At 44.5% G+C, this 22,093-nt stretch overlaps 1 protein-coding gene across 1 annotated transcript in view; it reads left to right on the top strand.

Annotated features, from left to right (window-relative positions):
* The window catches only part of LOC115791197 (alpha-2-macroglobulin-like), a 72,603-nt gene extending 51,972 nt beyond the window's left edge, over positions 1–20,631 (top strand). The window contains exons 23-36 of the mRNA XM_030745335.1: positions 4,130–4,213; positions 4,888–5,064; positions 5,151–5,226; positions 5,525–5,681; positions 5,794–5,868; positions 16,877–17,039; positions 17,106–17,293; positions 18,764–18,976; positions 19,397–19,521; positions 19,662–19,752; positions 19,859–19,927; positions 20,020–20,125; positions 20,276–20,317; positions 20,547–20,631. Coding sequence (XP_030601195.1) covers positions 4,130–4,213; positions 4,888–5,064; positions 5,151–5,226; positions 5,525–5,681; positions 5,794–5,868; positions 16,877–17,039; positions 17,106–17,293; positions 18,764–18,976; positions 19,397–19,521; positions 19,662–19,752; positions 19,859–19,927; positions 20,020–20,125; positions 20,276–20,317; positions 20,547–20,551 — 1,571 coding nt within the window. The 3' untranslated portion in view covers positions 20,552–20,631. The remainder of the gene's footprint in view (positions 1–4,129; positions 4,214–4,887; positions 5,065–5,150; positions 5,227–5,524; positions 5,682–5,793; positions 5,869–16,876; positions 17,040–17,105; positions 17,294–18,763; positions 18,977–19,396; positions 19,522–19,661; positions 19,753–19,858; positions 19,928–20,019; positions 20,126–20,275; positions 20,318–20,546) is intronic.
* The last annotated feature ends 1,462 nt before the right edge of the window (positions 20,632–22,093 follow it).

The raw sequence follows: 22,093 nt of genomic DNA, 5'->3' as shown, positions 1-22,093 counted from the left end.
AAAGCGGAAGAAGAAAAAAGAAGAAAAAAAAAAGAGAAAAATAGAAAAAAGAAACAGGAAAGAGTGCAAGTAAGTAAACCAAATATGTTTAACAAGTGACAAACTAAGATATTGACAATATTTGCAAAATTAAAGATTGTGTGGGGAAAAGAAAATAAAAGAAGAAGCATAGTTACACAAACCAACCATTTTGTGTTATTATGTGGGTGTATGTGTTTGTGTCATGAAATGTGCTTACCAATGAAGGCAGAAAGCCGCAGCCCCGCCCATCAGAAGCTAGAGGCAGGCAAAGAGAACCCCAGGTAGCACAGGCCACCAGCAGCCCACCAAGACCTGCGAAGACCCGCGGCCACTCATTCTAAAGACAACCGTACACCCCTCCCAGCAGACGGGGGAGGGAGGTCTCAGACGGAGTCCCCGCAGTCAAGGAGCAAGGACACCAGAGAATCTGAGGCAACAAGAAGCCAGCCCCACCCCCCCAGCGGCCGGCCGGCAGCAGGGCCCCCGGCATGCAGCCCGAGATGCAGCCCTGCGCCGCAGCCCCCAGGGAAACAGGTCACCACCCACATCAGAACATCCAGCCCCACCCAGGAACCCAGAGGTACCCACACCCCAGGGGGGCAGGGGGGGGAGGCAACCAGCAAGGAGCGGCCAGGAGGCACGGCACAGGCCCAGGCCCAGACCCAGGTCCAGCCAAACATACAACCACACGTACACCCGCAAGCACACCCATGTACATATTTATGCACAAACACACTCACCCACACACATATAAACATAGATACACTATACGTACACATTCACTCGCCCGCCCATACTCACGAAGACTGTGAAAATCACATTTCAAAAACACTAGATGAATGAAAACCTGATGCTGAATAACTAACACTGTTTTTGAAGAGAATGAGGGAAGAGGAATTTCACTTGCCAACAACAGTACTTTCCCGGACACACAGAATGAGAACTAGAGGTGGAAGTAGAAGTCCCCTACTTCCAACACAGTGAGCAGGGAAGGAAATATTCAAATCCGACAGTCCAGCCACAGTTTTTTTGGCAAGATGGTCTAACTACTTATCACAAAGTCCAGATGAAGAACAGCTATATCGTCTCAAAACAACACTTTTTCAAAAATCTTTCTCTAATGTTCACTCCACCCCTGGTTTTTCTCTGGATGCATGCAATCCAGTTGAACCACATCCTAGTGTGAATCGTTCATTCTTGAGTCCCATATCAGTACTTTGTTCTTTTTTCTCATTCTGTACTGTACAACTTTGCAATGTCTGTTAAAATTCTACAAATAATTGGAAGTTTTAAATCAAAAGAGGTGCGACTCCCTTTGTTTTATTGTCTTAATGTCTGAATTTTACAATACATAATGGTAACTTTAGTAAATAACAAGCAGTACATAGCATACACAAAAAAAATGGCAATGTAAGCATTTATGTACACATATTGTGGAACTTAGGTGGAGAGTCAGGATCTGACCTTAAATAATGTTGTGTGGCGTTCTGCAAACAGATTGTACCACAGATTTCAAATTCATAGATTGCAATAGTTTGTATTATAAAAACCCTCCTCTGGATGAATCCTGCACTCTGCTTAAGCTGTCAGTACTGTAGAATAGTCTCAAGTTACTTTTCCTCCTTTTTTAATCTTTTGCTATGAAAATGGGAAATAGGTGCAGCAATTTGTTGAATCACTCTTGACAAAAAACAGTTTATGCAATTCTAACAAGTGTTTTGAACCAAAAATTTCAAATTTGGATTCATCACTTCAAGCAGGAACTTTCATTTCGGGGTCACGATGACTAAAATGTTTCTCTCTTAATAATAATTTTATGAGGTTGTTATCAATGTATTTTTATATGTGTCGCAGCTGTAGCGGCAGTAAAAGGAGACTTGTGCACCTTGGGTTTGTTTCTTCGGTAAATGCTTTTATTCTGGCTACATAAGCTCTCAATCTGCGACTCACTGCAGCCAGCAGCGTCTTCTCGTCTGCAGCGGGGCTGGTTGAGGCTGGCCGGTAGAGAGGCCCGCTTTCACCGGGAGCTTCTGGGGTGTTGAAATATAGACGATGTCCTCCATTGTCGTACCGGGAAAGCAGCGTAGACAAAAACCGCCATTCAGTTTGAACGGAAGAGAAGGAAGGCACTGATTGGTCCTACAGACCTTCAGCGTGATCCCGCACGTGATCTGTATTGTCCAATCACAGGCGAGGAAGCTGCCACACGGATTTCAATTCATTTAATTTCAAGTGAATTCAATTTTATTTATATAGCGGCAAATCACAACAAACAGTCGCCTCAAGGCGCTTTGTATTGTGGATAAAGACCCTACAATAATACAGAGAAGACCCAACAGTCAAAATGACCCCCTATGAGCTGGAAGACACACATCCACTGTCTGTTTAAGCAGGACAACTGAGAAGGTGACTGTTGCATTAAAATTTTCCTTATTTTTTTTTTTTATTTACCTTTTTACATTTACATTTTTCTCATGAAGGTTTTGCTGATATCTCTTATGTACATCCATGTATAGCAAAATAAAAGTTTATACATTTTCGTATTCCATCTGCCTTGGTAGGCTTTAATGTCATTAATGCATGTGAACATTCACTGAACGTTTATAGCAGCGTTCATGGGATGTTGTCTGAATGTTCAATGCTAGCTGGGAAGCCACTGCACAGGAGAGGATGATGGTGTGACAGACTTTTTGTTACAGTGAATTAGACTGAAAACTGAGTATGCTTTTCAATGAAAATAATGCTTGTGGTGTCACCAAAATCAAGATATAGCCTTTGTTTATCTCCCTCAGTCCACTAAAGTTCAGGGTTCACAAAAAACTCTATGACAAAGGCTCACAGACAGAAGCTCACAGACAGAAGCTCACAGCCTTATTGCAAAAAGGGACAAAAGCTGAAAACTTCCAAAAATATATTTCCAACTAGATAATTCAAATTTATAAATTAGAATGATTTCTTGTGAAATTAGTCTTGTTTGAATGTTTCGCTGTAGAAATAAAAATATGTTGGTTACAACTTGGGAGGGGTAGACCACTGGTGAGTATTGGTGACCACTGGTGAGTACTTGATTTGCATTTGTATGACTCACAGAAACCCCCTTGAGAGCCTGCACAAGACCTGAGGAGAGGGGGGAGCTGAGGGAGCACTGACACAGAGAGTCCACGGCAGTTTCCCTACAGTTTACTGTTCTGGCCAAAGCCTCCTGCTGAGAGCCCTAAAACTCAAGGCGCGCGTCAATATTACATACAAGAAACTGTCGAAAAACCCACTTTTCATGCAGTGTTAGTCTGTTTAAATAAGCAACAACATATTCTGAGGTGGTGCTGGGAGAAGCAAGTTCTTCCTCTCCAAGCAGGTGATCAAAGGTTTTCTTACACACACCAAAATTTTCTCTGGAATTGGTTAGGAAAATTCTTCAGCCCAGGTTAAGCCTTTACCTCTCAGGAGTCTCACTACATAGGATGTTTTGTAGGAATCATCAGGAAAGGACTGAGGATCACAACTGAATACCAAGAAAAACTGGAGTAGGAACCCCCATCACAGAAGCCCAACTCCCCTCTGAATGGCTCAGGAGAGGGAGAGCTCATGAATAAGACAGGCAACTATCCCACAGGAAAGAATTATTGTTTTAAAAACAGAAGACACATTCAGGGAGGAGAAAGCTGTCGGCAATACGTAAGAACTAATATAGATGGTCAGTCAGATCATCTGCTCAAATTCAGTCTATTTGATGACTTTGATCAATTATAGCTAAATAATGTCAACTTGGCAGTTAGGTGAAATAGGCTTAGAATAACATATTTAAATATGTTTAGAAAAACATATTTAGACTAGTTTATGAATGAGGTTACAGACTGGGATACATATGCATCTAATTTATTTGCAAGTGCTGGAATGCCATTCCAAAAGATTTCGTCTCACCTTCACTCCTACATATTATTATTATTGAAAAGCTCATTGTAGATATCTAATTTTTAATATGACCTCCTACAATTTGTGATGACATGATCATCAATGACCACTTCCTGATTTGACATATTAACTGTTTCAGTGCTGACCTCCTGATTAAGCTTCTCTCTGTATGGTGATTGTTTTTGTCTGTACACAGGAGACACACTGACAGAGGAAACAGAGATACAACTACCTGAGAATCTGATTGAAGGATCTGCTCGCACATTTGTATCAGTTCTGGGTAAATCTGTTGATTTCATTTGAATGGTTAGCACTGTTACCGCACAGCAAGAACATCCTGGGTTCAAATCCACCATCTGGCTAAAGCCTTGCTGTGCAGAGTTTGCTTTTTCTCCCTGTGTGTGCGTGGGTTCTCTCCAGGTACTTTGGCTTCCTCCCACAATCAAAGGCATGCAGTTAGTGGGATCAGGTTATCTGCTGATTCTAAACTGTCCATAGGTGTGAATGTGAGTGTGAATGGTTGTTTGTCGCTCTGTGTTGGCACTGCGACCAACTGTCCAGGGTGTACCCTGCCTCTTGCCCTATGACAGCTGGGATAGGCTCCAGTTGGATAAGTGAAAAAAAATCTATGGATGGAGACAGCTTTTCAAAAATGACTTCCACAAAAGAAATACAACAAAAAGAAATATAGCAAGATTTCTTAATCAGAGCAATAGTAACTGAGCAGAAAATCCAAATAAAATTGGACTTTTGGCATCTCTGTTTGATTTGAGTCTCCATCACTTTCACAATCTTTGTTACCAGAATTTACATTTTAAAGTACAAATAATTATAAATAAGTATAAACACTGCTTCTGCATTACCTGCTATATTTTTCTAAATGTTTAATCTATTTGCAGTAAAAGTTTGGGTAAGTTATATGTTGTGTTGTAGTGAATCAGTGTTTTTGATCAGGTGACATCCTCGGCCGTGCTCTGAAGAACCTGGATGGACTGCTGCAGATGCCGTATGGATGTGGAGAGCAGAACATGGCTCTTCTAGCCCCCAACATCTACATCCTCCAGTACCTGAAAGGTACACAGCAGCTCACCCCAGCCATCATGGAAAAAGCTGCCAACTTCCTGACCAGCGGTGAGTCTGTTAGTTTCTTAATGGGGCTAAATGCAAATACAAAATCTAAGATTAGAAACAGCTGAATTATTTTCCTGTTGTTACAGGATACCAAAGACAGCTGAACTACAAAAGTTTTGAAGGTGCTTACACCACATTTGGAACAGGACCAGGAAACACATGGTGAGAACGATACTCACCTTAATATTCAATTTGCCTCATAAAGAAAACTTTTATTTACACTGAGGATGTGGAAGGATGCTGAAATGTATTCCTTAAATATCACATTATATTCTCCAGTATTTCCTCACAGTGAGCCATTAGCTAACAAATACCTTCACCTTATTTCTTAAACTGTATAAATAAATTTTTCTTATAGCTGTATGATTATGAGAAAAAGGTATGATTATGATCATGTTGATATAAGTTTGAAACATGAGCACTTTTTTTGGTTGTGTCATGCTTTTTGTTTCCTCCTCAGGCTGACTGCTTTTGTGATGAGAAGTTTTGCCAAAGCTCAGTCTTTCATCTACATTGATCCCACAAACATTGAAGAGTCTAAGACGTGGCTGGAAAGTAAACAACAAGAAAATGGCTGCTTTGAAAAGTCAGGAAAACTCTTCAACAACAGAATGAAGGTGAGTCTGTACTTCAACTGAAAGACATTCACAATCATTTGGACAGTAATACTAATACTGTCTGCAGAGACATTCTGACAGCATCTATAAATAACTTGGTTTCACTCACCAGGGTGGTGTGTCTGATGAAGTGACTCTCAGTGCATACATCACTGCTGCCTTCCTGGAAATGAATATATCCCAAAATGTGAGTAAAACCAAGTGATGTGATGCCACTTGAACTTTGTAGGATGTATAAAATTACAAGACTGACATTGTTTCCCCACTGAAGTTCTGAAGTTCCTTTTTCCTACATTTTTAACAGACATTTTTATGTTATGAGCAGGGTGGACCCAAAAGCAGACTCCAAATCAGGACGGTTGATGGTGATTTATTACTGAATAACCCAAAATATGAATAGAAAGGCAGGGAGGACTTTAAAAAACTAAACTGATTAGCAGACAGAAAAACTGGAACAAAAACCCACACCTCCGTGAGGGAGGACACAACAGAGAACAGAACAAACACAGGGGCTTAAATACACACAGGAGATAATAATGGGAGAAAAAAAACAGCTGGGGAGCACAGGGCACAGGTGAACAGAATCTAATTAACTAAACAAGGGAAGCAAAACTTAACACGACACATAGGGAGCACAGGACTGTCAAACTAAAACAGGAAGTAACCAAACAAGAAAACAAGACCACACAGAAGACTGGACAAAGGAGACTGATCACAAAGGGTATCTAAACATATGACAACGCGGGGAAAACACAGACACCAGAAACACAAGAACACAGGGAAGACAAGAATGGGAAACAAATCAAGCTAATGACAGGTAAACAGGTTTCTTTTTTTGTGAAGGAAGACACCTGAAACACTTTAATTAAAAAAGTAATTCATTTAATGTATCAAAGAATCAGAAAAATTACACACATGGCCATGTGGGGACCCAGAGTAAGAGTGTGCACTCTCTCTCTCTCTCTGAGCTCGTGTTCCTGTCTAACCAAAACATTTTTATACAGCTTGTTATCTAAGCATAAACAAACTATAGGCACTATGAGTTGACCTTCGTCATTCAGTCTTGTTCCAGCTGGTTTTTCATGACCCAGATTCCTCTCAGTCATACTGTAGGCACATCTTCTTCCTGATGTTCTAATTTAATCAATACAAAGAAAGCTTGTCCAGATTAATGACAGAACACGGTGACGTTGGCGATGTTCTAATTGTATTTTCGGGGGCCGGTCCTCAAGATAAGATGCTCTGAAACAGAGAAGTTAGTCTAGAACTTTCTGATCTGTTGCTCTCTGTCTAATGTATTATTTAATTGTTTATTTGGTTGATCCACTGTTTATTAATTCATTTACTTGAGTTTACCTTTAAACATTTGTCCTTTATTCACTGAGTAAAAAATAATCTCCAACACTAAACTCAAAACTATAGCAAACTAAGAATCCACACAAAAAGGAAATAAACATAATCAAAGATATAACAAAACATAACCAAAAGAACACAAGACACCAGGCCATCGGCCCAGGATCATGACATTAACATAAAGTGAAAAAATTAGCACATCCCAGCTAAATGATCCCCTTCAGTGATATTTGTTTAAAGAAATTCAATAATTTATTCAATAACATAAAACAGATATAAAATTGTTCTTTAGAGAATGCTGATGTCAGCAGCTACTACGGTCCACTTTGCAGAGATTGCTTCTCATAAGTGTTTCCCATAATTGTCCAATAGTCCCTGTCATCAGCATGCAAAAATCTTGTTTACACAAAATACCTTTACTTTTCTGAAATGTCATGTTTGTCAGACAAAAAAATAAAACACGATGAGGAAATACAAGAACCTACTGAAATTACAGAATTTCCTTTCTGCAAAATGTAGGTATGTCATTTCTTTTTTCTGCAGGAATGTGTTTTTGGATTTCTTGCTGTATTTTGAACCATCACAGTTGTGAGATGTTCGATGGATTTCTTGTGTGATGGACTGTTTCAAATCTCCTTACAACAAATCTGTCTTTGGTCATTCCTCGGAGGACTTCCTACTGCTTGGAACAGATGCTCCATTTCAGTTTCATCTTTCTGAGAGATGGCTCCACATGTGTTGTATACGTGCTTTGAATGCTCAGTCAGAATAGAAAAGCACTATATAAGAACTAGTCCATTTACCATTTACATTAATATTCGAGAACTCTTTGATTTGAAGCAATTCTGCTTCTCCCAGTTGAATCCATGACTACAAGAAATCCCAAGCCATAATCTCTTCACACCTGTGCTTCACAGTTTGGGTACAGCCTGGAGACATTGTCAGTCTGCCTCAGGGAGAACATACAGAAAAGTCCCAGATGGTGGATTCAAACCCAGGATCTTATTGTTGTGAGGCAACAACTCTTTTTTTCTAGTACATCTATTGTAACAAAGGGCTGACCCTAGATCAGCCTTCAAGTGCACCGGAACCCAGCTGATGAGGGAGCGCTGCGCTGCGCAGCATTGTGTGAGCTGTAGCATTGTCGGGAGGAGAAGAAGAGTGGCTGGAGAGTGCTAGTATTGTGATCGCTATTGTTTGGACCTGTATGATTGTAGGTAGTTTGTGGCTTGACATTAATCCCTGTGTGCGTTCAATAACAAAACCACACACATACCCACACACTCATAGCAAATATCCTGTTGTATCATTCCATCAATCCCACAATAAATCTTCAGTGACAAAGCTCTGGACTGTGCATTCTAATCGATGCCCCTCAGTGGCCACCTCTACAGCTGAACTCAGTCAGTTAGCGAATGTCCCACAGAACATTTGGAGGCCCTAGTGAGGATTCCTTTTATTGTGGTTACTGAGGATTGCCAGAGATGTCCCAAGACCAGCAAACACATTATTATGCAGCGGGTGCCCGCCCACGACGCATGACGCGGCAACCAGCCTGGATGGAAGAATATGTAGTCTCCCTCCCAGAACAACAAGTGGCCTTCAGCCCCCCGGATGCAGCTTACCTGTCCCCGCGTCAGCCACCCTGTCGTAGCCTGAAAGGAACACCGGAGAGACCCGCCAGGATGACGCCTCTCGCCTCTTTACCAGTCGAGTATGCTGATTCGGATGCTAAGCTTGGAGCAGTCACAAACCATTGGCATGTGTCGGATGAGGCAGACCCCCTTTTTCAGAGCACGCCTAGTACATCACGGCCAAAGCAGGATTCAGGAGCTACACCAGAAGTCCTTAATGCTCTTCACCAACTGATGGAGGAGAATCAGAGAATGCAAAGGCAGATGCTGCAACTGCAGCGGCGACTTGACGAGAGAGCATCACCGGTCCCGCAACCACACATGGTCTCGCTTACCTATTCTCAGCAAATAGAGCAGGCAGCTTCCCTGCTACACCCATTGCAGCAGCATGATGGCATGGACCAGATCCCACCACTGCCTCCACCTCCACCAGCAACAGCTGGAGATATGCCACCTCCGGGAGGTGACGGCATCTGGCCAAAGCCACCACCTCCAGTAACAGATGACCCACTGCCACCTCTGGGGCAAGATGTGATTACAGAACTCACAGAGCTGCTGAGGGACCTAAAGACAAAGCAACAGGGGCCACACCCAGAGCCACACCCCGTACCAAAGCCACGAACCCCCGACTACTGCCAGCCTCACGTACCAGCAGAGAGGGAGTCAGACTTCGGCATCCATCAGCGTGAGTTAGTCTACCGTGGTCCAAAACCCACTATCCCTCTATTTACTAAAGGGGACCCGAGGGAATTTGCCAGGCTCAAGGTTGCCTTGGAGAATCTGTTGCCAGAGGACGCCACAGAGCGCTTCAAGTACCAGATTCTTGTCGACCACTTGAAGTATGAGGAGGCCCTTCTCATCGCAGATTCGTACACAAGCTCCTCCTATCCTTACACAGAGACAATGGCAAGCCTTATTGAGCATTACGGGCAGCCACACCAACTTGCTCTCAAAAGGATTGCAGACCTGATGGAAGCCCCAAGTGTGGCACGGGGTGATGTCAGTGGCTTCAAGCGGTTTGCACTGAAAGTCAGAGCATTAGTGGGCATGCTGGATCAGCTGGGGGACAGTGGACAGACAGAGCTCCGCTGCGGATCCCACGTCACCCGACTCCTCTCCAAGCTGTCTCCAGACATGCGGGCAGAATTCAAGAGGTTCTTGTATCCCATGCGCATCACCATCCCCAGCCTCCTGCACTTCTCTGACTGGCTCAACTACGAGCTGAAGATCCAGGAGACAGTGTATGAGTCCCTGCATCGCGAGGACAAGAACAGCGCGGGGTCCAAGCCCGAGCGACGTCGTGATAGCAAAGGGGGAAAGAGCATCAGTGTTCTGCTTGCTGCTGATCAGCCCGAGAGTACCCCCACGGCAGCAAAGCTACCTGCTGGAGCCCAGCGAGCCAATAGAACGGCGTACTGCCCCTATTGCAACAATAATCAGCACTTTCTAGACCAATGTGCTAACTTTTCACAGCTCACAGTGGACCAGAGAACAGCGTGGATCAAGACGAACAGGAGATGCTGGCGATGCGGTCGCCTGCACCAAGCTGCTCAGTGCCGTCTGAAGATGCTGTGTGAGAAATGCAAAGGGAGACACCTGCAAGCATTGCATGAGGTGAATGCCAAGCCTCAAACGGAGAACACTGCGTGCCTTGTTAGCACAACCAATGAAATCCTATACCTTGATCGGCGATCAGGATGCAGCCAAGTACTGCTGAAGGTCAGCAAGGTGCTGCTACGCAACGGTCCCCTGGCCATTGAGACCTATGCCATCCTTGACGATGGATCCGAGCGGACCATAATCCTCCCGGAGGCAACACAAAGGCTCAAACTGAGAGGTGAAGCCGAAGACCTGGCTCTTCGGACCGTGCGGCAGGACCTTCAAGTGATACACGGCGCCGCAGTGTCGTTCTCCCTCTCACCCACTGATCAGCCAAAAAGGTCCTTCAAGATAAACAGAGCATTCACAGCGGACCAACTGGGACTGGCGGAGCACACCCACCCTGTGAAAGCCCTTCAGAGAAGGCATAAACACTTACGAGGCCTTCCCCTCCAAGCATTGAACAGGGTGCGCCCTCTACTGCTAATCGGATCTGACTACACTCATCTCATCACACCTGTGGAGCAGGTGCGCCTGGGTCCTCCAGGAGCTCCAGCTGCAGTGAAGACACGGCTTGGCTGGACCCTGCAGGGGCCAACCAAGCACATCAAGCAGCAGTCCATCACACAGCAGTGTCTGCAGCTCTCCACTCTCTCCCCGACGGCTGAGCTCCTTCACAGTGTGGAGAGACTGTGGCAATTAGATGTCCTTCCCTACAAGAATGAGCGGCTAGTCACACGTTCCAGGCAGGACCAGGACGCTGTCCACCTGCTAGAGACAAAGACTGTTCGCGTCAATGTCGACGGTATCCAGCGCTATGCCACTCCCCTTCTCAGAGTGAAGGACATGCCACAACTTAAAGCACCTAAGGAGGCAGTACTAGCCAGTCTCCGCAGCACAGAGAGACGCCTGCGGAGAGACCCTGACAAAGCCGCGGCATATTGTGCGGAGATAGACAAGCTGGAGAAAGCCGGTTATGCCAAGAAGGTGCCAGAAGAGGAGCTGGAAGGGGCAGCTGAATCCTGGTTCATCCCACACCACATGGTAACCCATAACGGGAAGAACCGGATCGTGTTTAACTGCTCCTATGTGTACAAGGGAGACAATCTTAATGAGCTGCTGTTGCCAGGCCCCCCGCTGAGTGCAAGCTTATTAGGAGTCCTCCTGCGCTTCAGGGAACACACAGTCGCGGTCAGCAGCGATATCCAAGGTATGTTTCATCAGGTGAGGTTGCTCCCTGAGGACAAGCCATTGCTCCGCTTCTTGTGGCGAAACCTGAAGACAGAGAAACCACCCAGCATGTATGTATGGCAAGTCCTTCCATTTGGCACAACCTGCAGCCCCTGTTGTGCCACATTTGCACTGCAGAAGCACGTGTTCGACCACAGCCAGCCAGGCGAGGATGTCCGCGTATCCATAGAGCGGTCATTCTATGTAGACAACTGCCTGCAGAGCTTCTGCTCTGTTGAAGAAGCCCAACACCTGGTTGACAAGCTCAAGGCATTGCTAGCGATGGGTGGATTTGTGCTGCGCCAGTGGGCCAGCAACATGCCTGCGGTCATCAGTCACCTCCCAAAGGAAGCCAGATCGGAGAGCAATGAGCTGTGGCTCACGGAGTCCGACACCGACCCTCAAGAACTGGCCCTGGGGCTTCGCTGGCTCTGTAGCTCGGACACCATGGGGTACAAGTACCGGATACTGGATCACCCCACACCTACTCTGCGGAACATCTATAGAGTCCTTGCCCGTCTGTATGACCCTCTGGGCTTTATTGTCCCTTTCACGACACGGGCCAAAGTCTTAGTACAGCGGTTGTGGGACAAACACAGAGACTGGGATGACCCCTCCCTACCTGATGATGTGCTGCAACCCTGGTTGGCATGGGAGGAGGAATTGCAGGATCTCTCCCAGATTTCACTGCCCCGCTGTTACGTCAGCCCAGGAATGGACAGCCCCCGCTGTCATCGAGACCTGCACATCTTCGCAGATGCTTCAGAGAAAGCCTATGGCTCAGTAGCTTATTTGCGAGCAGAGAGCCTAGATGGCTATGTGGAAGTGGCTTTCCTGTCAGCGAGGTCTAGAGTTGCGCCAAAGAAACAGCTGTCAATGCCGAGACTTGAACTGTGTGCCGCACTAACTGCTGCTCAGTTAGCCTCACTGCTGCAGAGAGAGCTGACTGGGCCCATCCGCAACATCATTCTATGGACTGACTCCACTACAGTCCTCACATGGCTCAAGTCTGACTCCTGTCGATACAAGGTATTTATCGGCACCCGGGTTGTCGAAATCCAGGAGCTTACTGATGCCCAGGCCTGGAGGTATGTGGACTCAGCCAACAAGCCAGCTGACGACATCACTCGGGGGAAGACGCTACTAGAGCTGGCCAGTGACAGCAGGTGGAGGCATGGGCCAGCCTTCCTGCAACAGGTAACAAACCTTTGGCCGGCACAGCCTGCGGCTGTAGTAGGAGAGGCCGAGGATGTGGCGGAGCTGCGAAGGCCAACTGTCTGCTGCCTCACTACATCAGTAACAACCTCACTGGGGCCTGATACTGATCAGTGCTCCTCCTTTGGGGAATTGACTGAGGCTGTAGCTCGAGCCCTGCATGGGGCAGCTGCAGACCAGGCATGTCTGTCTGCCGAAGACTACAGGGAAGCTGAGAGAGAGGTGCTTAGAAGGGCCCAGCAGGACAGTTTCCCTGAGGAACTGGACCTACTGAGGGCTGGCAAGCCAGTGCCAGCCACCAGTAGGCTCCGCTGTCTTGCCCCAGAGTCTGATGAGACAGTGCAGCTGATTCGTGTTGGAGGGCGTCTTCGCCGCAGTGACCAGCTGGACCTAGATGCCATCCACCCAGTGGTCCTAGACCCCCGGCACAGAGTGTCTCAGCTCCTCATCCATGATACTGACAGGAGCCTGCACCATCCTGGAGCAGAACGGTTGTTTGCAGAGCTACGTCGCAAATATTGGATTCTGCAGGGTCGCGAAGCAGTCAAGCGGCATCAGCGTTCCTGCCCTGACTGTCAGAGGTGGAGAGCTAATCCATCTGTGCCAAGAATGGCCGACCTGCCACCGGCGAGACTGCGGCTAATGAAACCCCCCTTCTTCTCCACAGGTGTGGACTGTTTTGGGCCCTTGACAGTGCAGGTGGGCCGTCGTCATGAGAAAAGATGGGGCATTCTGTTTAAGTGCCTAACAACACGAGCCGTGCACTTAGATGTCCTGTCTGGACTCGACACCGACTCCTTCCTTATGGCTCTTCGCAGATTCATTGCCCGAAGAGGAAAACCGGCTGAGCTCTTGTCGGACCAGGGGACAAATTTTCGCGGAGGGGAACGAGAGCTGAAAGATGCTTTCAAGGCAATGCACCCCACCCTCCAGGATCATCTGGCCAAATACCAGATCCAGTTCCAGTTCAACCCACCAAATGCACCACACTTCGGGGGCATATGGGAAAGAGAAGTAAGGTCGGTGAAGGCTGCCTTGTACGCCACCATCCGGCCTCAGCCTATCCCAGAGGAAGTCCTCCGGACAGTGCTAATTGAGATTGAGGGGATTTTAAACTCCAAACCTCTCGGCTATGTCTCCACAGATGTGGCTGATGTGGATCCTGTGACCCCCAATCTCCTCCTCATGGGGCGGCCGGACCCATCACTGCCACAGGCAGTCTACACTGACACAGAAATGCTTAGCCGCCGCCGCTGGAGACACACCCAGGTGTTGGCAGACCAGTTCTGGACCCATTTCATCCGCCACTACCTTTCTACTCTTCAGCCACGCTCCAAGTGGCACAAAGATACCTCCCAACTGAAACTAGGAACCATCGTGATGGTAGTGGATCCCCAGCTCCCTCGGGCCCTGTGGCCACTTGGCCGGGTCACAGAGGTCATCCCAGGGACAGATGGAAGAGTCAGGACAGCTGTGGTCCAGGTCAAGGACAAGACCTATACGAGGCCTGTGGCGCGCCTCATCGCCCTCCCAGACATCCCAGACATGGACCCGATCAGCCCTTTGTCAAGTGACAAATTTGATAGTACAAATTTGGGGCGGCTGTAACAAAGGGCTGACCCTAGATCAGCCTTCAAGTGCACCGGAACCCAGCTGATGAGGGAGCGCTGCGCTGCGCAGCATTGTGTGAGCTGTAGCATTGTCGGGAGGAGAAGAAGAGTGGCTGGAGAGTGCTAGTATTGTGATCGCTATTGTTTGGACCTGTATGATTGTAGGTAGTTTGTGGCTTGACATTAATCCCTGTGTGCGTTCAATAACAAAACCACACACATACCCACACACTCATAGCAAATATCCTGTTGTATCATTCCATCAATCCCACAATAAATCTTCAGTGACAAAGCTCTGGACTGTGCATTCTAATCGATGCCCCTCAGTGGCCACCTCTACAGCTGAACTCAGTCAGTTAGCGAATGTCCCACAGAACATCTATCATACAATGATCAATAAGCACTCACAGCCTTATTCTAAAGGCCTGGTGGAACCAAGTTCTAGATGTCAGCATTTCCACCTGTCAAATTAAGGAGGTTTAATTATTGTTACCTCGAGAAAGATTTTAAAAATTGCCCTTTATGTAATTTGTGTATAGCCCTCTTTTTTAAAAGGCAAAGATTTAAAGATCATCTGATGTTCACAATTCAAATATATCAAAAGGGCCACAATTTGACTTGAGAGCTTGTGACCATAGTTGGCAGTAGGAATGTAGATTGACCATTAAATTGCCAAATTTGCTTTCATACTTAGCTGTGTCTTCACCACAACAGACCGGTACAGTATCCCTCTGGCCATGTTAACCACCCGCCCCTTACTTTATTTTTATTTATTTATTTTTTTTATCTTTGTGTTCCCAGTCAAAATTGACCGGTCTTTTTTGACTGCTCTTAAAATAGCACAAAAACCATTTTTTGCTACCACGTTTTTATTTAACATTCTTTAGCTTGTGAACAATGGCTCAAAGTAGTGTTTAACATGAATTTGTAGAATTAGACATAAAATAACTGTAGTGAAAATAAAAATAGGCACTGAAAATGTATTAAAAAATGGACTTGTAATGTAAAAAATAAATGGAAAACCAAAGACCAAACTAAACATGAAGTTTTTCGGCCCTTCCAGTACTGGGTTTCCCTGTATATACCTGCATATTCCAGGCATAGTTTCTCCTGGCATCACATGCTGCCCAGATCTTTTTTCCAAATTTCCCTGATTTGCTTGGAATGTACACCTTGAAGGGACAGCGACCTGTGAAAGGAACCAGGCGGTCATCAACTGTCACCTCAGGGCCTAGATTGTACATAAGCAGTAGGCGCTCCACCCACCTGTCCCAAATTTTCCTGTTGGCAGCCAGTTTGTCATTTTGCCAGCGGATGGGTCATGTGTCTCTGTTATCAAATTGAATAATTTTTGAAAGGGCATTAAACTGTTGTAAGGACATAGTTGCCCAGAATATAGGCCTGAATCCCACAGACCTTTTGTAGCCTCATTGTTTGAGTGATATACTCCTGCTAAAATCAACAGACCTATGTAGGCTTGGAGGTCTACCAGGTCGATTTCTCTCTAGGTGTCCCCAAACACACGCTTCCCTTCCAGGTTTGTCATCTCCAGTATAATTCCCTCAATGGACTCTGGTAAAAAGAGTTGGAAGCTGGACTTGATGTCATCCACACGAGTTGTGGCATACCGTGTTGACCCTGGCGTCATCTTTATGATGTTTTCCACTCTCGCTCTACTTCCTCTGTCCTGGAGGGATGAAGAAAGTGTCCACTCTTGGACTGGAATGTCTCCTCAGGTGCCTGTTCTTCAGGTGCCTCTCCCTCTCCATCTCTTGACTGGTCAGTCTCCTCAAAGTCCGGATCAAAATCTGTGTTGTCTTCCACTTCCGAGACATCCTCCTCTATCTCTGGTTCAATTTCAGTGCCCTTTTCATGATGTCCAAAAACCTGGACCAGAACCTCTTTAGACCAGAACCTGTAACAGAGAACCACTTGGTCAGTCACCTACACATTGTGCTTAGAGTAAAAGGAGTGCAAGGCAAACATCAAGCTATATATATGGGGTCTGTGTGAAGATGATACATTGATACATTGATCTGGAAGGTGGGGTTCACGTGGGGGATAGGCGCAAAAGCATGGGAAAGAGATGAGTTCACATAAAAGACAGTCTGTGTGAAGATGCCCTTCAACACTGTGCCGAGTGACTCCAAAACGACCGGTACTCTCAAGTGTCATTCAGTGCAGATGCACAAACAATAGACAGAAACCTTTCCCTTTCCCTGACCTGTAGGCATAAAGGAACAACCCTCATATCCACCTGGGAAAAAAAGCCAACATAAAGGCAGCAAAACAGGGTAAGGGCTGTCAGTATAGCCACCCCTGCCTGCCACCCTCTCTGATGGCAAGTGCAGATTGGATCAGAATCAGCCCCTCTACAAGAAAATGGTTTCAGAGACCAAGCCATGTTGCCTCTTCAATCTACTCCAAGGTTTGGCCACCAGGTACGTTCCGTGCCAGGCCTGGCTCTAGGGTGGAGCCCCAGTCCTGTCCCATGCAGGGCAAACTGGTCCCTTGTAATGTTTTCATCTCAGTGATCTTCTTTGATCTCTTAAAGGATCCTGTGGTGAACAAGAGCCTGGCTTGCCTCAAGGAGTCCATCAGTGACCTCAGCAACACCTACACTACAGCTCTGCTGGCGTACGTCTTCACCCTGGCAGGAGACATGGAGACCCGTGCTCACCTTCTGCAGCATTTAGACACAGTTGCAGTTCGGGAAGGTGAGACATCCTCTTGCAGGAAATGATTCATTATTACCGTGAATGTAACTTATATTGTGTTTTTAGGAAGTTTCCTCTACTGGTCTCAGACAGCAACAGAAACATCAGCCTCCCTTGCAGTGGAGATCAGTTCTTATGTGCTGCTGGCCAAACTCAGTGCCTCCCCAACTGTTGAGGACCTGGGCTACGCCTCTGGCATTATCAGATGGCTGACCAGCCAGCAGAACTACTATGGAGGCTTTTCCTCCACTCAGGTACACCACATAACAGCTTAAAGCTAATATTACAATTCATATATAGTCTGAGACAAAATAATGATAATTTAATACTGAAGTTTTCCTTTTTTGTTGCTGTCCTGTAAAAACCATAAATCTCTGAAAATGGCACATTTTCTGTGTGATAGGTACAGTACCAGTCAACAGTTTGGACACACCAACCTTTTCATTGGTACTTTAAATCACTTCCGTTTTAGCAAGAGTTAATTTACTATAACAATATAATATAAAGTCCTGTGTATGACAGCTGCTGATTGTACAAATATGCAGATGTGAAAGTAAGCTGGTACGGTCCGGTAATGCGCACCAGTAAAAGATTCTGCACCAGTACGCAGTACCTGGAAGATGGAAGGGGCACAGGGAGTTAGAGTCTTACCTTCACACTTCAGATACACTGGATTTAATTCCCACTTGCTGTAAATTTTCATTGTTATGCAGATGATACTCAGCTATATCTATCAATAAAGCAGATTACACACATCAATTAGTTAAACTGCAGGAATGTCTTAAAGACATTAAGGCCTGGATGACCTTTAATTTCCTGATTCTAAATTCAGATCAAACTGAGTTCTTGTACTCGGCCCCACAAATCTTAGAAACATGGTGTCAAACCAGATACTTACTCTGGATGGCATTACTTTGGCCTCCAGTAACACTGTGAGAAATCTTGGAGTCACCAGGGGTGGCTGTAGCTCAGTAGGTAGAGCAGGTCACCTACTGATCAGAAGGTCAGCGGTTCGATTCCTGGCTACTCCAGGCTACATGCCAATGTATCCTTGGGCAAGATACTTAACCCCAAGTTGCTCTCCGACCGTCCCGTCGGAGTATGAATGTGTGTGAATGATAGTTAATTAAAAAAGCACTTAGCTTAGCAAACATGGAAGTGCTTGTATGAATGGGAGTGCATGGGTGAATGTAAACATGTTGTAATAGCGCTTTGAGTGCTCTGACTGAGTAGAAAAGCGCTATATAAGAACTAGTCCATTTACCATTTTTGACCAGGATATGTCCTTCAATGCACATATTAAACAAATATGTAGGACAGCTTTTTTGCATTTGCGCAATATTTCTAAAATTAGAAACATCCTTTCTCAGAGTGATGCTGAAAAGCTCATTCATGCATTTATTACTTCTAGGCTGGATCATTGTATTTCCTTATTATCAGGCTGTCCTAAAAGCTCCCTGAAAAGCCTTCAGCTGATCCAAAATGCTGCAGCTAGAGTACTGACAGGGACTAGAAAGAGAGAGCAGATTTCTCCCATATTGGCTTCTCTTCATTGGCTTCCTGTTAAATCTAGAATAGAATTTAAAATCCTTCTCCTCACATACGAGGTTTTTCTCATAGTACCGGCAAGAAATTAAAACTACTTTCACCCCTGCCAATATGTATATATTTGTATAAATGAACAGTACACATAACAGCTGCAGTTTTGTTCATCCATATTGTAGGACACAGTGGTGGCTCTTCAGGCTCTGGCTCTCTACTCCACTCTGGTGTTCAGTCCTGAGGGTTCAACCACAGTGACTGTTCAGACTCCCAGCAGTCAGCTGACATTTGATGTAAATCAGGACAATAAACTGCTCTACCAGGAGAAGACGATGCAGGACGTGTCAGGAAAATACAGCCTGGAGGTGAAGGGCACTGCATGTGCTTCAGTGCAGGTCAGTGACAGCATCATGTGAGAAAGTCCTGGTTGTTTCTTTGCAAAAAAATTAGAAAAGAGTTTAACATATTTCACATCATTTTAATGGTGCAGAAAACAAATGTACTTTTCCTTCAGCATTATAATGTGTAAACATGGCCCTAAATATTTGGGTGGCTGTGCACATTTTCATATATACTGAATAGTTAACATAATGTACATTTATATGTATTTGTCTAAACAACAAAGACTTGGTATAGTTATAAAAATTAGTATGAGAAAAAAAATGTTTTTTTTTTTAATCAGAATTTGGGATGTAACTATAATCAGTCCCCTAAAACAGAATGCCTCTATGGTTTTAATATGAATGAGAACAAAATTATTAATACTCTTGTTCACTTTTTATAAATCAAATGTTTTTTTGTTGTCCGTTTCTCAGATTTCTGCTCACTACAACATCCCAACTCCTACTGATGTCACCACTCTCAGCGTGGAGGTCAAACCAGAGGTCGACACCACGAGTGAATCTCCCAGACCCAAACTCACTCTGAAAATCAAATCCCTGTAAGTATTTAACAGTTAAGAGATGAGATACATGAATGTTATTTACTAGTGCGGAGTAACTGCTGGTGGATGAAAATCCAGATTAAGAAGCCTCTATGGCTACAACTCTGTGCAATCATATTTTAATTGTTCAAACACAGATACAGCGGAAAGGAAAACACTACAAACATGGTGATCCTGGATATCAAAATGCTCTCTGGATTTGTCCCAGATGCAGAGTCTCTGAAGAGGGTGAGTTATTACAGTTATTATTTTCAGCTGAATCAAAATGTTGCTTGTGTGTCTATTTGTGAACTGATGATGGTGGTGATAATAAGAAGAATGTGTCTCCTCACAGCTCAAAGGTGCTCCACTGGTGGATCGTGCTGAGCAAACAGAAGATCGTGTTCTGGTGTATTTACGGGAGGTGAGCGGCATTCCCAGTGAGGAATACCAGATGATGATGATGATGTGTGTATTTGTTACAGCATGTGTTCTTTGTTTTTCTGTTCTGTTCAGTTACCAAAGGACACACCCATCAACCTCAGCTTAGAGATCATACAGGAGCTCCCAGTGGACAACCTGAAGCCAGCTGTGGTCAAGATCTATGACTACTACCAGCCAAGTAAGACTCTAACTCCCTGTACTGCAACAGCACACTGACACACTTTGCTCCTTAGAGGAGCTGTGCAACAAATTGAACGGTTAACAGAATTTGAAGTACACACACAGAAAGTCATTTTTTTTATATGCCAGTTTGTTTTTTGTCTCTCAGGTGACCAGGCTGAGACAGAATATATTTACCCAGGAGCTGCAGGTAGCAAACTGTAATAACAAGAACACAACATTTCACACAAAATTTAATTTAATTCAAATGAAACAAGGCCATTTTTTTTAACAATTACACAAAAGTGTTTTTCTTTATTTTCATTAATAACATGATGAATTGAAATTAGAAATATAAGTGTTTTGAAAGTAGCGCTAATTCAACACTTTTTTAGACCTGACACACAACTGCATTCTTACTTTTTATTCTTTTTTTGCAGCTTAGAGAAAGCCCTGTGGTCAGTCCAGAGGTCACCACTCAAGTTAAAACCCCCATTTTAATAAAGATACTGTACTGTTTAAGCACATATGCGTCTGTTTTTCTGTGTGTGCTTTTGTTTATGTCAGTTTTAGGTCTTCAGTGCAAAAAAGTTGTGTATGTTAGCTAGAAACAAACTGGTGCATGTGGGCAATTTAAGTCATCCAGTAAGATCAGTAAGATGTGTTAAGACTTTAGATAGCAGGGAATGAATAGAATACGTATTTGTACTCAAACTGTATTAATGTAGTTTGTGTTAGTGCATACATGTAGGCATGGGGGACTAAGGCATGATGTTTTGGGAGCAGTGGTGAAAGAGTAATCACATTGTATTATTTATTGTGAATCTGCAGAGGAAGATTTCTTGTACACAAATTATTTTGCATTTCATGTTTGTTTTTTAATGAAGTTAAATATATACAGCACGGGCCTGCCATTCCTAAAGGTCTTTAGCCCATTTCAAAGCCAAACCTTTAATTACCTAAGCCTAAAATAAGGTATTTCTTTCTCTTTCTCATTTCTCATTCTGATCTTTTGACATTTTCCTGGAGTTTCAGTCCCAACACTGTGAAAACAACAAAAGCAAACAAAACATCTGTAATACAAGAGTTTTCTAATAAAATTTCCCCATTTTTCAAAAGCATGAAATACACAATAGTGCATTCAGGTCATAATTCTGATTGTAAAAGCTGCCACACAAGACAGGCTTAAAAAGTTTCCATATGTAGTAAAAGTTAAGAGCTTTTATTGTGAAGAGTAAAATAAACAGTCTTGCCCGTGGGTCACCGCAGGTGGCATGGCTGTGGGGCAGGTAGGTGATCTCCTCTTTGTGGCTCAGTCCCCTCTGACGATTCTGTTTCCAATCCTCACTCTGACAGCTCCATTCTTCTCAGCAGTGGGCATCTAAACACAGTTTCTTTGTAATACTCACAATAGCGAGTGATGCTTTGGGCTAAAAAGCAAAAGCAGCATAAACTCTGTTCAGAAACAAACTAAAGCATGCAGCTCTGTGCGGCTCACGGAAGTAAAAATAAGTATCCAATTGAAGTTATTTTATTTTTATCATTTTCATTTTTGTTGTAGTTCTAAATTGGAACATTATTGTGATCTTGAAATATTAAAATAAAACAATTTTACTTATTTTCGTTTCTAAATATATGTCACTCACGGTAGTCGCGACTGGCTTCTGGTAGTATTTGCGGCTCTCGGTGTTTTCCGTGGAAACGGTTCAAATGGTTCTTTGAGTGTCAAAGGTTGCCGACACCTGATCTAAAGGATGTTGTCTATTCTGATGCAAGAGGAATCCTAATCTGAAAAAATATACGTATCACAGGTTCTTCTAACATTCCTTCAATTCAATTTTATTTATATAGCGCCAAATCACAACAAACAGTCACCTCAACATGCAGCATTCATGAACTTACAGTGAGAAATCCTAAGGAGGGAAGCTCACCTTCCGGTTACCACCTATGTAACGTGTGACTACACAGCCGCCTCTTTGCCATATAC

Source organism: Archocentrus centrarchus, chromosome 13 (genome assembly GCF_007364275.1).
Source record: "Archocentrus centrarchus isolate MPI-CPG fArcCen1 chromosome 13, fArcCen1, whole genome shotgun sequence".
Taxonomy (NCBI): Eukaryota; Metazoa; Chordata; class Actinopteri; order Cichliformes; family Cichlidae; genus Archocentrus; species Archocentrus centrarchus.
Note: the sequence above shows the minus strand (reverse complement) of the source record. Positions and strands in the feature narration are given on the sequence as shown.